The 12041-nt window shown below is 45.9% G+C and overlaps 2 protein-coding genes across 3 annotated transcripts; one reads left to right on the top strand and one right to left on the bottom strand.

Annotated features, from left to right (window-relative positions):
- Positions 1-1286: 1286 nt before the first annotated feature.
- On the top strand, positions 1287-3755 carry LOC125552021 (probable RNA-binding protein ARP1). Of its 2 annotated transcripts, none has more exons than XM_048715469.1 (6): positions 1287-1639; positions 1719-1926; positions 2035-2191; positions 2754-2793; positions 2895-3174; positions 3413-3755. In XM_048715469.1, exons 1-6 carry the CDS (start codon positions 1442-1444, stop codon positions 3436-3438), a joined length of 909 nt encoding a protein of 302 aa, XP_048571426.1. In that variant the 5' UTR covers positions 1287-1441; the 3' UTR covers positions 3439-3755. The 2 variants fall into 2 exon arrangements, with proteins under 2 accessions (XP_048571426.1, XP_048571427.1); XM_048715470.1 differs by having other exon boundaries at positions 1291-1639; positions 2898-3174.
- Positions 3756-4987: 1232 nt separating this feature from the next.
- Positions 4988-8990, bottom strand: LOC125552020 (probable sugar phosphate/phosphate translocator At3g11320). Its single transcript, XM_048715468.1, has 4 exons — positions 8327-8990; positions 7129-7232; positions 6669-6897; positions 4988-5548 (listed from the first exon to the last, which is right to left on the bottom strand). The coding sequence occupies exons 1-4, from the start codon at positions 8810-8812 to the stop codon at positions 5399-5401; spliced, it is 969 nt and encodes a 322-aa protein (XP_048571425.1). The 5' UTR covers positions 8813-8990; the 3' UTR covers positions 4988-5398.
- Positions 8991-12041: the final 3051 nt, after the last annotated feature.

Genomic DNA, 12041 nt, shown 5'->3' with positions numbered 1-12041 from the left:
GCGTACACGGCCAGAGAAGGCCTCCGAAACCCCCGTTGTTTGCGATCCTACACTAGGAAAAGGGCGATAAAGTTTTGGGGGAGCGTCTTCGCACGTCTGCCCTCTTCGTCTTCGTCCTTGACTTCGACTACTTTCCCGAGACTCATTCGTAAAAAAAAAGACTACTTTCCCGAGACCGACTCCATGGATGACGTTGCCGCTGCTAAGAAGAAAGTTGCGGAGGAAGCTGCAACCACCACGGTTTTATCCTAGCCTAAATTAGCGAAAGGTATGATCTGTTCACCCCCTATTTAACTGTTCATATGCTAGTCGTACTTACTGTCTACATAAATGTCTCGTTTCTATGTTCGATACATGCTTATGGATTAAATAAATCGAAAAGTGGTAATACATCCAGCAAACTCACTGTCCAGTACTGCTACTTTGTCCGCTATATATATACGCCTGGTGTACGGCGACAGTCTCATCTCATAGTTTCGTGTCAGCTAACATACGCACTAACATGTTGAAATCACGTGCTACAGAATGTCTTTCAGGTGTATGTGCATCGCCTTTTGCTGAATTGTATACTTGCATGAAACTGTATTCGATCTACTACTAGTCAAATACCAAGAAAGTTACCTGAAACTGAAAAGCCACCTTTAGGAACCACCAGTAGTAAAAATGCTACTGTACCGATCCTGAATGTTAATTAATCTCCTCTGGGCACAAGATTACAGCAAGACAGTGCAAGGGGATCGTTCCATGTAGAGCGAGCTACGTAGCTAGTTGGCCAAGAAAAGGCGCGAGCACGTTGTGTGGAAAAGGCAAACTGCGAGGCCAGCTGTTTCCACCTTCTCCTCCCAGTCTGGCCGGCCCGGGCGTCCATCCGTTTTACTACTGCGAGCTGGTGTACATACAGTACGGATCTGCTGTCAATGAATCCTCAGAGAATACCAAAAACGAGACTGCGCATTTTTCACCTAAATCGGTTCATTCCCACATAATGGAAAATATCTTGCGTCCCATCGGGCCTTACCTGTCAGTGTCTACAACCTTCATCGCCCTCAATGAAAACACCGGATCTACACAGCCAGCCAGGCCATTTTTGTTCGTCACACTGGACAGGACACCGGCAGAAGAGGCGACGTGAGTGGCATCTCTCTCTCTCTCCATGGCGCAGCGCAGAGGCCGAGGGGAAGAGGCGCCAGGCTAGAGGAACACTGGACCAGTCCGACAGACGAGTAGTAGTAGCGCTCCTGTTTCCGTTATCCACCCAACCACCGCCCCCCCTCGAAATTATAAACGCCCGTCTATATAAAACCCCCGGTGGCCTCCTCACCAGTCGCCACCCCGTCGTGCATCGCCATTCAGCTCCATCCGCGCGCCCTGCTCTCGTTGCGCCGTCGAGGTCGGCACGTAGGCTAGTTAGTTGGGTGGCAGAGCGCGCGCGCGGCCGGCCATGACGATGCTGGGGCAGGCCCAGGCGCAGCCGGTGGCGGCGTTCGGCGACACCACGCTGACCAAGGTGTTCGTGGGCGGGCTGGCGTGGGAGACGCACAAGGACACCCTCCGCGAGCACTTCGAGCGCTTCGGCGACATCCTCGAGGCCGTCATCATCTCCGACAAGCTCACCGGCCGCTCCAAGGGCTACGGCTTCGTCGGTCCCCTCTGCTTCTTCCCTCCATTGCCATGCATGGCCGTGGTATGCTAGCTTCTGACGCGTCTGCATGCAACAGGTGACGTTCAAGGAGGCGGACGCGGCCAAGAAGGCGTGCGAGGACGGCACCCCGGTCATCAACGGCCGCCGCGCCAACTGCAACCTGGCCTCCCTCGGCGCCAAGCCGCGGCCCCAGCCGCCGCACCTCCTCCGCCCCTCGCCGCCGACCACCCCGGCGCCGCACCACATGCCCGCGCTCCCGTCCCCTCACCACCAGCCCGCGCCAGGTACGCACGCAAATCCAAATCCGCGCGCGCTAAGCCAGTTGTTAGTTACTGCCGCCAACGTGCGTACTGACGGGCGATCACATGGCTCTGGAATTTATCAACTGGCAGCCATCGCGGTGGGGTCCAGGGGCGTGTCGCCGGTGCCGTGGTACTACCACCCTTCCACGACGCCGCCGCCGCCGCCGCAGGCCGCGCACTACGGCCACGGCGCTCACCAGCAGTACCACGGCGTCCTCCCGTTCTACCCCGCCGCCGCCAACTACGGGTACGTACGCACGTCGCGCCCTAGCCGCACCTCCTCCTGCATCACGTATACTCTTCTTCCTCCTCGCGACGGCAATGCTTTTGGACTGCCTGCGCCTCGCGAGAGCTCTCTGCTACGTAGCGGTACGAGGATTCGTGTCCGGCGGCGGCGGCGGCTGAGCGTGACCGGCGCGTGTCGCGCTGGCATGCAGGCGGCCGGCGAGGCGACGTGGTCCCCGGCCGTCAGGGGGGCGCGGGGACCTGGTGGCGCGAGCACATGCGCGGCAGTGGGTCGCAGCACGCGACGCGACAAGGGAGGCACGGGCACAGGCTGGACCTGGACCGGACCGCGCCCCTCGGCCAGCCAGCTGCCTCGTCGTGCCCTCACGTGCCCACGTGCCGGCCTGCACGGCAGCAGGGAAAAAAGATTACAAAAAGGAAAAGAAAATTATTAACCTCGCCTTAATTACCCGATCTGCCCGCCTTTCTTTGTCCTGTTTTTACAGCACCAATATTAAACTGACTGCATCTCAAAAAAATTATTAAACTGACCACTGATTTGTCTGCTTTGTGTGTCCATTCAGCTACTCCCCAAACTACGTCACTGACCTGAGCTACAACGCGGTAAGTTACCTACCAAAATGTTACTCCTATGCTGCTGCAGTGTCACTCATGGTAGATCGAGAATTAACGAGCGTCCATTTGCTGCTTCTGTGACGTGACAGCAGAAGCTGGGCCAAGCGGCGGCAGCGGCGCCAGGCGCGGGCGGGTCCTACATGCAGCCGCAGGGGCACTTCTCGTACCCGGCGGCGGCGGCGGCGCAGGGAGGCATGCTCGCGCCCAACGGCATGATGCCCGTGTACCCCTACTACCACTATCATCACTACCACCACGGCTCGCAGGGGCTGGGCGTCCCGGCCGCGCGCTTCTTCCCGCCGGTCTCCGCCGCCGTGCCCACCGTGCCCGCCATCATCTCCAAGCCCACCGTCATGGTGCCTCCCAAAGGTAACCAACTTGCTCTACAACTGTTACTCCTAGCTAGATTGATACTGTAGTAGGATTAATTTAGGAAGAGTGAGATGAACGAAAACCAGTAGCGGTACTGCTAAAACATCATGTCGCAGCAGCTAGCAACCACCAACGTGCAACACAACAGCTTTGTATCGTATGGGCGCCATCTTAATATTTGCCGCGAAAGCTGGCGAGATCTGATCTTTTCTGCACTGTGCGTACGTGTGCGCAGTGGAGCAGGTGGCTGGGTGCAGCTGAAGGCACGGTGACGGTGCGAGGAATTAGAAGGAGGCCAGAGGTGCTCGCCCGATCGAGATCTGTCTGATTATAACAAGCTGCTGCACAAGAAGAAGAAGAAGAAGAAGCGCTCGTCCACGTTCAATTCGTTCAATTCCCTCTAACTCCGTGCGCCCATGGGGTGGGCGCACGGCCTAGCAAAGTCTGTAACAAAGATTCATTCCGCCTCTCTCGTTTACCAACGTATTTTCAGTGGTAAACCCTTTTACCAAGTTGTCTGTAGTCCCATCGCTGCAAGGGGCAGTGAACCTGAATAAAATCCTCGTAATCCTCGGTCATTCTCTTGAGCTCGCAGTGGTGTGTCTGAGCTCGCTGAGTTGGTGAACTTTAGCATCACACTGTTAAACTGCCTGTATGCTGCTGTTCAAGCTGTGTCTCCACTTTGAAAACAGAACTTTGAGAGAGATCCTCTGAGGGAGAAAAAACCTGCTGGTGACCAAAAAAACAATCACAGATTGTCGGTAATGCAAGACCATGTTAATGTGAGCGTCATTACTGGCCCTCACGCGTAAAAAAACACAGGATACCAGATTTGTATCACAAAGAAATCGGCTCCCAAACCGGCTCTCACGATTTATCTCATGGGAAATTTGGAGCGAGAGAAATGCGCACGTGTACCGTAACACTATGGTGTCGGTAGGGGTTCTTGTTGCTACAATCAAAGATGTATCCAAGCTATGGTGTGCTGGGGCAAGATATATGAGTAATGTAGTGTCGCGAGAGTAATGTGTTGTAATTCGGCTATTTGCCAAAAAACCTCTGACCCTTCTTCTTAATCAATGAAAGTGGCAAATCTTTTGCCCAATTTCAGAAAGAAAAAAACTACACGAGCGACATTTGCTGGCCAAACTCCACACGATGGAGGTTTCAATGGTGCTATCGCTTCAAAAATAGTCCAGACCGTGTCGTGTGTGTAGCAGCGTTCAATCAGATCAACTCTACCGTTGTCAAATAAGAATACTTAAGCACATATTAGTGTATCTAGCCGTATAGTTGGGGGGAATTTGGCATATTTTCAACATGCATGAACATTCTATTCCCCTGTATTTAGGCATGCAATGGGATTTTAGAATTGGCTATGCAATGTGTGATAAAAAAACTTGATATCGACCTGAGCTCTGCTTCCCTGCAGTTGTGCAATTTGTCATGCACCACGATATTCTCACACAACCCTCCATGGAAGTGTGTTGCGGAGAAAGTTTTAGCTTCAAATTTGTCTACAGATAAATCAAGAGATGAATACCTGAGTCATATACATGGCGAAGTTCATACACATGACAGAATTCACCAGAATAAAACATCCGAGAGATGACACATTGTTCACCAGGCAACACAGCATCAGGCTTAAAGATTTGCCCTTACAAAGCTTCAACAGGCAAGAACATTAATTATCCGACGCTAGATTTGCACCAAAAATCATTTGATGAGCTCCCTCAGAGAAAAATACTCTATAATAGAAAAAAAACAATCACCAACAGTTAACTGTGACTAATTTCAAAAAAGAACAGTGTCAGCAAATTCAGTGTCATAATATATTAGGAGGTTCTTTGGCAAAGTTTGGTACATGCAATCTTCAAAAGAAGAGAACTGGAGTCATGAACTTACAATAACTGATGAATAACGGAAAACAATTTCCGAAAACTAAGCATATCAACCAATGCTGGCAGTGTGAGCCACAGCTCACAATTCTCTAAACACAAAAAATTGTATTCTATTGATCATTTCCATTAGCAAAACAAAGTGCCTCTGCGATCCAAGGGAAAACTACAGGTATTATTGGACTTCTCTGTCCTTGTTATCCGGCCTACATACAGCACAGAATCTGTTGCAATCGCCCCGGATGTAGTTCCCCGTCATATATTAGCTCTGGGCACCGACCGGACTGAGAAAGGACGGCCATATGTACGGTTTTCTGGGGAACTTAGGGTTTGCTACGCTTTTTGGATTCACTGTAAAGAATGACGCCTATAACTGTGAGGGTGTAACCAAGCATTCCGGTTACAGACACAGGATTCTTGAATATCAGAATTGAGACGACAACTGCCACAGCACCTTTTGCATTTCCAAGGACCTGGAAAGAAACATTAATATGTTAAATCGTCGAGCCGCTCATTTGCTGAAACAAGGACTTATCTGCTGGTTTTACGAACTAAGACAGCCTCGTGAGCAAAACTCAAACACATAGTTCACCTAATGCTATGCATTATGGTCAAATAGAATAGTTCTGAGATATTTACTCAACAGATGCAGACAAATATGTATATTTACTAAACATTTTCATAATCATAGAGCCAATACGAATTCCACAGCTACAATAATAGCAGTTCACTAGAATGGTAAGGTAAATCCCAAAACATTCTGGACCATGGATATTTCTAGAGTTTTGGTACATGGGTCAGTAGCCCAACCATAACACCCCCATAGTTTGAAGACAGATCTATAAAATGCTTCAGATGTACTCACACAGGCATGCTGCATTTAGTTATGGGCTGACTTGGCACACATGCCAATCCTTTTAACACAGGCAGATTCATACTGTATTGTTATTACCATTAAAAACAATCGTGTCAACAAGCCCACATAACAAAATGATTCAAACAAAACCTGAAGCTGTGTGCTCCACAGGAATTATGAACAAAAAATGAATTATGATAAGCATTTCTAGTAAAACGAGATAGTGGCAGTTAGCATATTTGCAAGCTCAGCAACTGACTGCGGTTAACACAACTGAAAAATAAGTAGCCATCTACATCCATATTTGGAACAAATTTTTTGATCCTATTCTCTATGTTACCTCAAAATGTACTCCCTCCGTCTCAAAATAAGTGTCTCAACTTTATACTAACTTTAACACAAAGTTATATTAACGTTGAGACACTTATTTTGGGACGAAGGGAGCCATGTACAAGAGCAGGGACCCATGTATCAACTTTATAGAATAGTTACATTAATTAAAAGCCATACTCTGCTGTGGATGTGAATTATATACAGGGCCATGAACTGATGATTAGAGATCATTTTACTACATTTCAAAATCAAATCTACAATGTGGTAGGTTAATGGAAGAGATTTTGGCATGAAAGGCCACATATAAAATAACTTCTTGTGCAACATGCTAAGCTATGCTCCAGTAACTTAAGTAACTTATGCACAAGAATGAATTTAATTAACAGTGAGAAAACATGACGTACCTGTAGAGTCAATGCGCTAGTATGTTTGGTCACCAAGAAATTGGTCAAATTGACAAAATATGACAAGCAAGAGTTGAACAACAGCAACCAAACAATGGTGAAATCCTTCTTGGCCAGTTCTATTGTAACGCCAACAACATTATCCTCCATAAAGAGGGTAGCAGGAAGCAAGAGAATGACAGCAATCGGAGCCATGTACAAGAGCAGGTTCATAGAATTAAGCTTCTCCCTGCAAGATGGCAGAATAATCAAGAGTCAAGATATACCTTTTTTCAGAAGGAAGAGTCAAGATATACCTAAATACACAAAGCCTAGAAGTAGACATACAACACCCAGAATATACCTAGAAATACAAATCCTAGAAGCTTCCTATTTTTTGTCTATATATTTTGCTCATGAATAGTATAGAGCATCCATTCATAATGTGTCACCCACACAAATGCAGAGAAAAACTGATTACCCCTCAGAAGACAGAAGAATTCCTTGCAACACGGTCTTCAACGCCCTTGCGGCAGTGGCTCCAATGCACATGATGAATCCAAACAGATGAAAGCTAGGCTCGCCCTGTAAATTTGGTTTGCGCCTTAATAGTTAGTTGATGAAAAACATGCAAATCTAGCTCTCCCATAGACTGCAAGAATAGCAACAGTTCACTAACTACAGAAGATGCATGCAAGTCATAATCTACTAAATGTAGTGCTGCTACCATCATCCCACAATTTGCTGACCCAGTATGTTACACTGGGAATTACGACAGCTACATAACCCAGCACCCATCGCAAGGGGATCAACTTAATTTCATAAGTAATTTCTTGTGATTCAAAACCAAAGGTCTAAGGGACAAATATAAAATCTTCCTTTTCAAGAGTATTCAAGCTATATACATCAGCATCCACAAGTAATTTCTTGAGATTTAAAACAAAAGGGTTTTTCCATCTCCAATCTTATAATATACATACTGAAAAAAACCAATAAAATTGAGATATAAATAAATGTGGGTTTTTCCTGTAAAGGTCAACTTGGAAACTAAAATTTTCACTGTGGATTTTTATGGCATAACAATTTTATTTTCAGTTTTGCTAGAACTCATCCAGATGAGATGTAATTTGGTCTCATTCACCTTTCATAGCCATTGGATGTGATGCTATAAGATGCGTGTGTGCTGACGTGGGTTGTTTTTGTTCTTGATTTCCAGGTGAATGAGACCAAATTATATCCCATTTAGATGAGTTCTAGGTACTCCCTTTTATTTTCTCAGGAACCCGAACTAATCCCCCCAATGACGATATGATCATGCAAACAATCAGTCAACCGGATTACTCTCCAGACAACGAAATGGCTGTTAAAGGATTAGGATGCCTGGACATGAGGCAAACTATTGCCCACCCCAACTCAACATCCCTAAAGTTCTCCCTAGGGGAGAAAGTTGTCGACGTATCAGACAGCACGCTCAATCAACTCGAGAGAGTTGCCTACCATTTTAGTCCAAGTAATTAGAGACTATTGTGGCAGATCCTCCTCTCCCCATCAGCTAGATCTCAGTCTCGCTGCTCCGGAATCCCGAGCTAGCGAAACCCGAATTCCCCTCAGATCCAACCCCGACACCAACAGATCTACCGAAAACGAGGGACGGGGAGGGAGCAGATAATATAACTTACGCCGCTGGCGATGACGACGCCGGTGACGACGGGGACGAGAGTGAGGTACGTGATCCACGACTCCCGCTTGACGGTCATGATGTAGGCGAACACGGCGGTGAAGAAAGGGGTGGTGGCACCGACAGCCTGATTGAAGGAGACGGGCAGGTAGCGGAGCGAGACGTTGCCGGAGACGACGGAGCCGCAGAAGACGAGGCTGAGCGCGGAGATCTTGGCGAGCTGGACGCGCGAGCGCACGAGCTGCATGGGCACGATCCGGAGCCAGGCGATGGCGGCGTAGGAGAAGAGCGCGCAGGCGGACATGTGGCACATGGTGAGGAAGATGGGGTACTTGAAGCCGTAGTTGCTGAGGAGGTACTTGTTGAGCAGGAGCACGCCGATGTTGGAGGAGTACCAGGCGGTGACGAGCCCCACCGTGAAGAAGCGCCCGTTGGCCGCAGCCCCCGCGCCGCCCGGCGCCGGCGACGCGCCGCCCTTGGCCGTCATCGCGGCTGGTCGCGCGCGGGCGCGCGCGGATCTGAGGAGGGGGGAGGCGCCGGTGGTGAGAATGACGGGGTGGGGTTGGGTCGCGGTTGAATTGGTGGTGGGTTTGGGCTCGGAGCGGAGGCGTGTGAGCTTGTGTTTATGGGAATTGGGAGGAGACGGCTCCCTCTGTCGGTGGATGCAGCGAGAACGGACGGGGGCGGGCGACTGGTTTTCTCTTTTCCCGAGCTAAATTTGCTTCGTTTAGTATTTATAATATAATTACTCATATTCATATTTATTCGTGTACAGTAGTCTTGTGCAATGTTAATTACTATGCATATTGCTGATATGTTGCAGTATTAAATGAGGAAAAGAATGATACTAATTTCATGTCATCATAACTTACCATAGCATTAGAGTGCTATTAAGGTCATTTAAAATACCAATTCATGTTTAATCATTTCTTAATTTTCCGATACATGGCAAGTCAGATAAAAAATGTCTACACATGCTTTTTAGCTACTAACCGCAACAAATGGCATTGAGGCTATGCCCAAAATTACTGACATCCGGGCGATGAGATATAAATGAGCTGTGATCCGTCACCGAGTTGAGTTTAAGGCACGTCACCTCCCCGCGACAAAAGGCATAAGGGGTCACCATTGTCGCAACTTGCGGGTTTGGGAACACGCCATTTGCAAACAAATGGCATTGACGCTATGCCCAAAATTGCTGACATTGGATCAATGAGATGTGAATGAGCTGTGATCTGTTGCCGAGTTGAGTTTAAGGCACGTCAACTCTCCGCGACAAATTGGATTGGAAGATAAGGCATAAGGGGTCATAATTGTCGCAACCTGCGGGTTTGGGAACGTGTCATTTGCAAACCATACCGATATGGGTTGCTCTAGCACGTTCAAGAAAGTATAGGATCGTAATTTAGTATTGTATCATGTAATTTAAAATACCAATCCACATTTAACTCTTCCCTAAATTCACGATACATGTTAAAATAATTTTTTTGAAAGTTCTTCTGAGCTAAAAAGTACAACAAATGACATTACACTATGCGAAAATAGATGATAATGGGTCGATGAGATGTAAATGAGTTGTGATCGCGACAAAATATATTGGAAGACAAATTATAAGGAATCATAATTGTGGTTACCTACGGGTTTGAAAAAATGCCATTCGAAAACCCATACAGAGGTAGGAGATGATGTAATTAAGTGCGATAACATATCACGGCCAATGCTACAAGTTGTGTACATGTGTGCGGGATGACCAAATGTTTGTGATACAGGTTGCACTACCAAAAAATAGCATCAGACCATATGGTGATGACATATAATACTTAGCAAAGAGTTGTATCTATAAGATTTTTCTAAAAAATAATTGTGGCTAAAAACCATAGATATAGAATATGGATAGGAATGTGCATGTGTGAAATTTGGTAAAGTAATAAAATCATTTGTGGTCCATACTTATCGTAACTTAAAAAAATTACTTTACGTAATAATTGTAACATGTGTTCATTTTACTTGATTTATTTTTCATAATTTTCTCTAAACTCATAAATCTTATTCTAGTAGTGTCTTGTTATTCATGATGTTTTTATCAAATCTTTATGATGTTTATATTGTTTGTAATAGCAATGACACAATGTGCTTGTCACCTAGTTTGTTCTTTTAGGGTGTTCACCGCAAAGGAAAAATCCATGATGTGGAGGAGAGAGGAGAAAGAACATATAAAACAAGTTCTTCTGAGACTTTACTGCAAGAAATATAAGTAACTTTTTAGGAGACTAGAACAATGCATGTGCGTTGCTATGGGGTATAAATACTATGTAAATAAATGTGATTCTGTAAATAAATGCTTACCAAATTATGTAACTAATTTACCTTATAATTTGACGAGAAGTTTCGTAAGTAAATTAAGGTGGTTGATTATCATAAGTGAAGATGCGGTCAAATATGGCACGGTGAATATTCGCAAAAAAATGGCGTGGTGAAAGAAAACGGCTGGATGGAAAAAATCGATAAAGGGACATGGTGGCATGAGGGAAACCGGTTGACGAACAATTCTCCTTGATAGAAAAAAGAACACCACTTATTTTTTAAGTAGTAGAGATTGTTTTTCTTTTCGATATAGAAATAGAAGTCCAAGAGTCTGCCTAGTTGTCTTCCTAGGTTGGTTTGTTCAATGCTAATTCCTCATGTAAAGTTGGCTGGTCATAATGGAGAGTAACTTAGACTAGTGTCATGCATATGACACTAGCCCAAGTTACTACCTTTATAATGCAAAGTAACATAATAGTAGTATATTAGATGGCTTTATTTATTAGCCTGTAGACTCATCTTGTCTTGAAAAACGCTATGTTACAGTAACATATTATGTTACCACTTTTTATTAATTACTTGCCACATAAGTAAAAATTTCTCGAAGTGTGCTATGTTACTAGCTAAGTTACTCCCACTATAACTAGCCTTAGACTAGTCATAATGGAGAATAACTTAGACTAGTAACATCACATTTTACTAGGCTATGTTACTACCTCCATAGTGCGTAGTAACATATGCGTGTTGTCATGTTATGGCTCATTTATTAGCCTATAGACTCATATTGTCTTAGTATGTGTGATATTACAGTAACTAGCTAAGTTACCACCATCACCTTTCTCGTCATTAAATATGTGCCACATAAGCAAAATTATCTTGAAAAATATGATGTTACTCCCACTGTGGCCAACCTTAGAGAAATACATCGCAGGAATGTTGAATAGTCAGCTCTCGGTGATATGCTTTAGGGCCTGTTCGGTTGACAGGGAAAATGAAGAGGTTTGACAGGGATTACATCCTCTACAAGCCAAAACCTCCTTTAATCCACTCCAATCCCCCTATGAGGAGGTGTAACCGAACAAAGCCTTAGCGAACTAAGCCTCTGATGATATGCATCGAGAGAGTCAACCACTAACGACTCTACCTTGCAACATCTTTTTTCCTTTGAAATAAACTACCTTGCAACATCCTAATTACAGAGCTATAGCAACTACTCTAACAACATTGGTCGTACTGTAAGCCATAGCGACACAGCCTATCCGGTACCAATACAAGATCTGCGAAGCGTGTTCGGTGAGAGGTTGGGTTGAAACGAACCCGCAGCTGGCAACGACGACCTTAAATTTGGCGGCAGCGCATGAACACCGACTCTACAAGACTACAACCCAGCCCAGCTCCATTACCAGCAATTA

Source organism: Triticum urartu, chromosome 4 (assembly GCF_003073215.2).
Source record: "Triticum urartu cultivar G1812 chromosome 4, Tu2.1, whole genome shotgun sequence".
Classification (NCBI taxonomy): domain Eukaryota; kingdom Viridiplantae; phylum Streptophyta; class Magnoliopsida; order Poales; family Poaceae; genus Triticum; species Triticum urartu.
The sequence above is the reverse complement of the archived record's forward strand: the minus strand, read 5'-3'. Positions and strand labels throughout refer to the sequence as shown.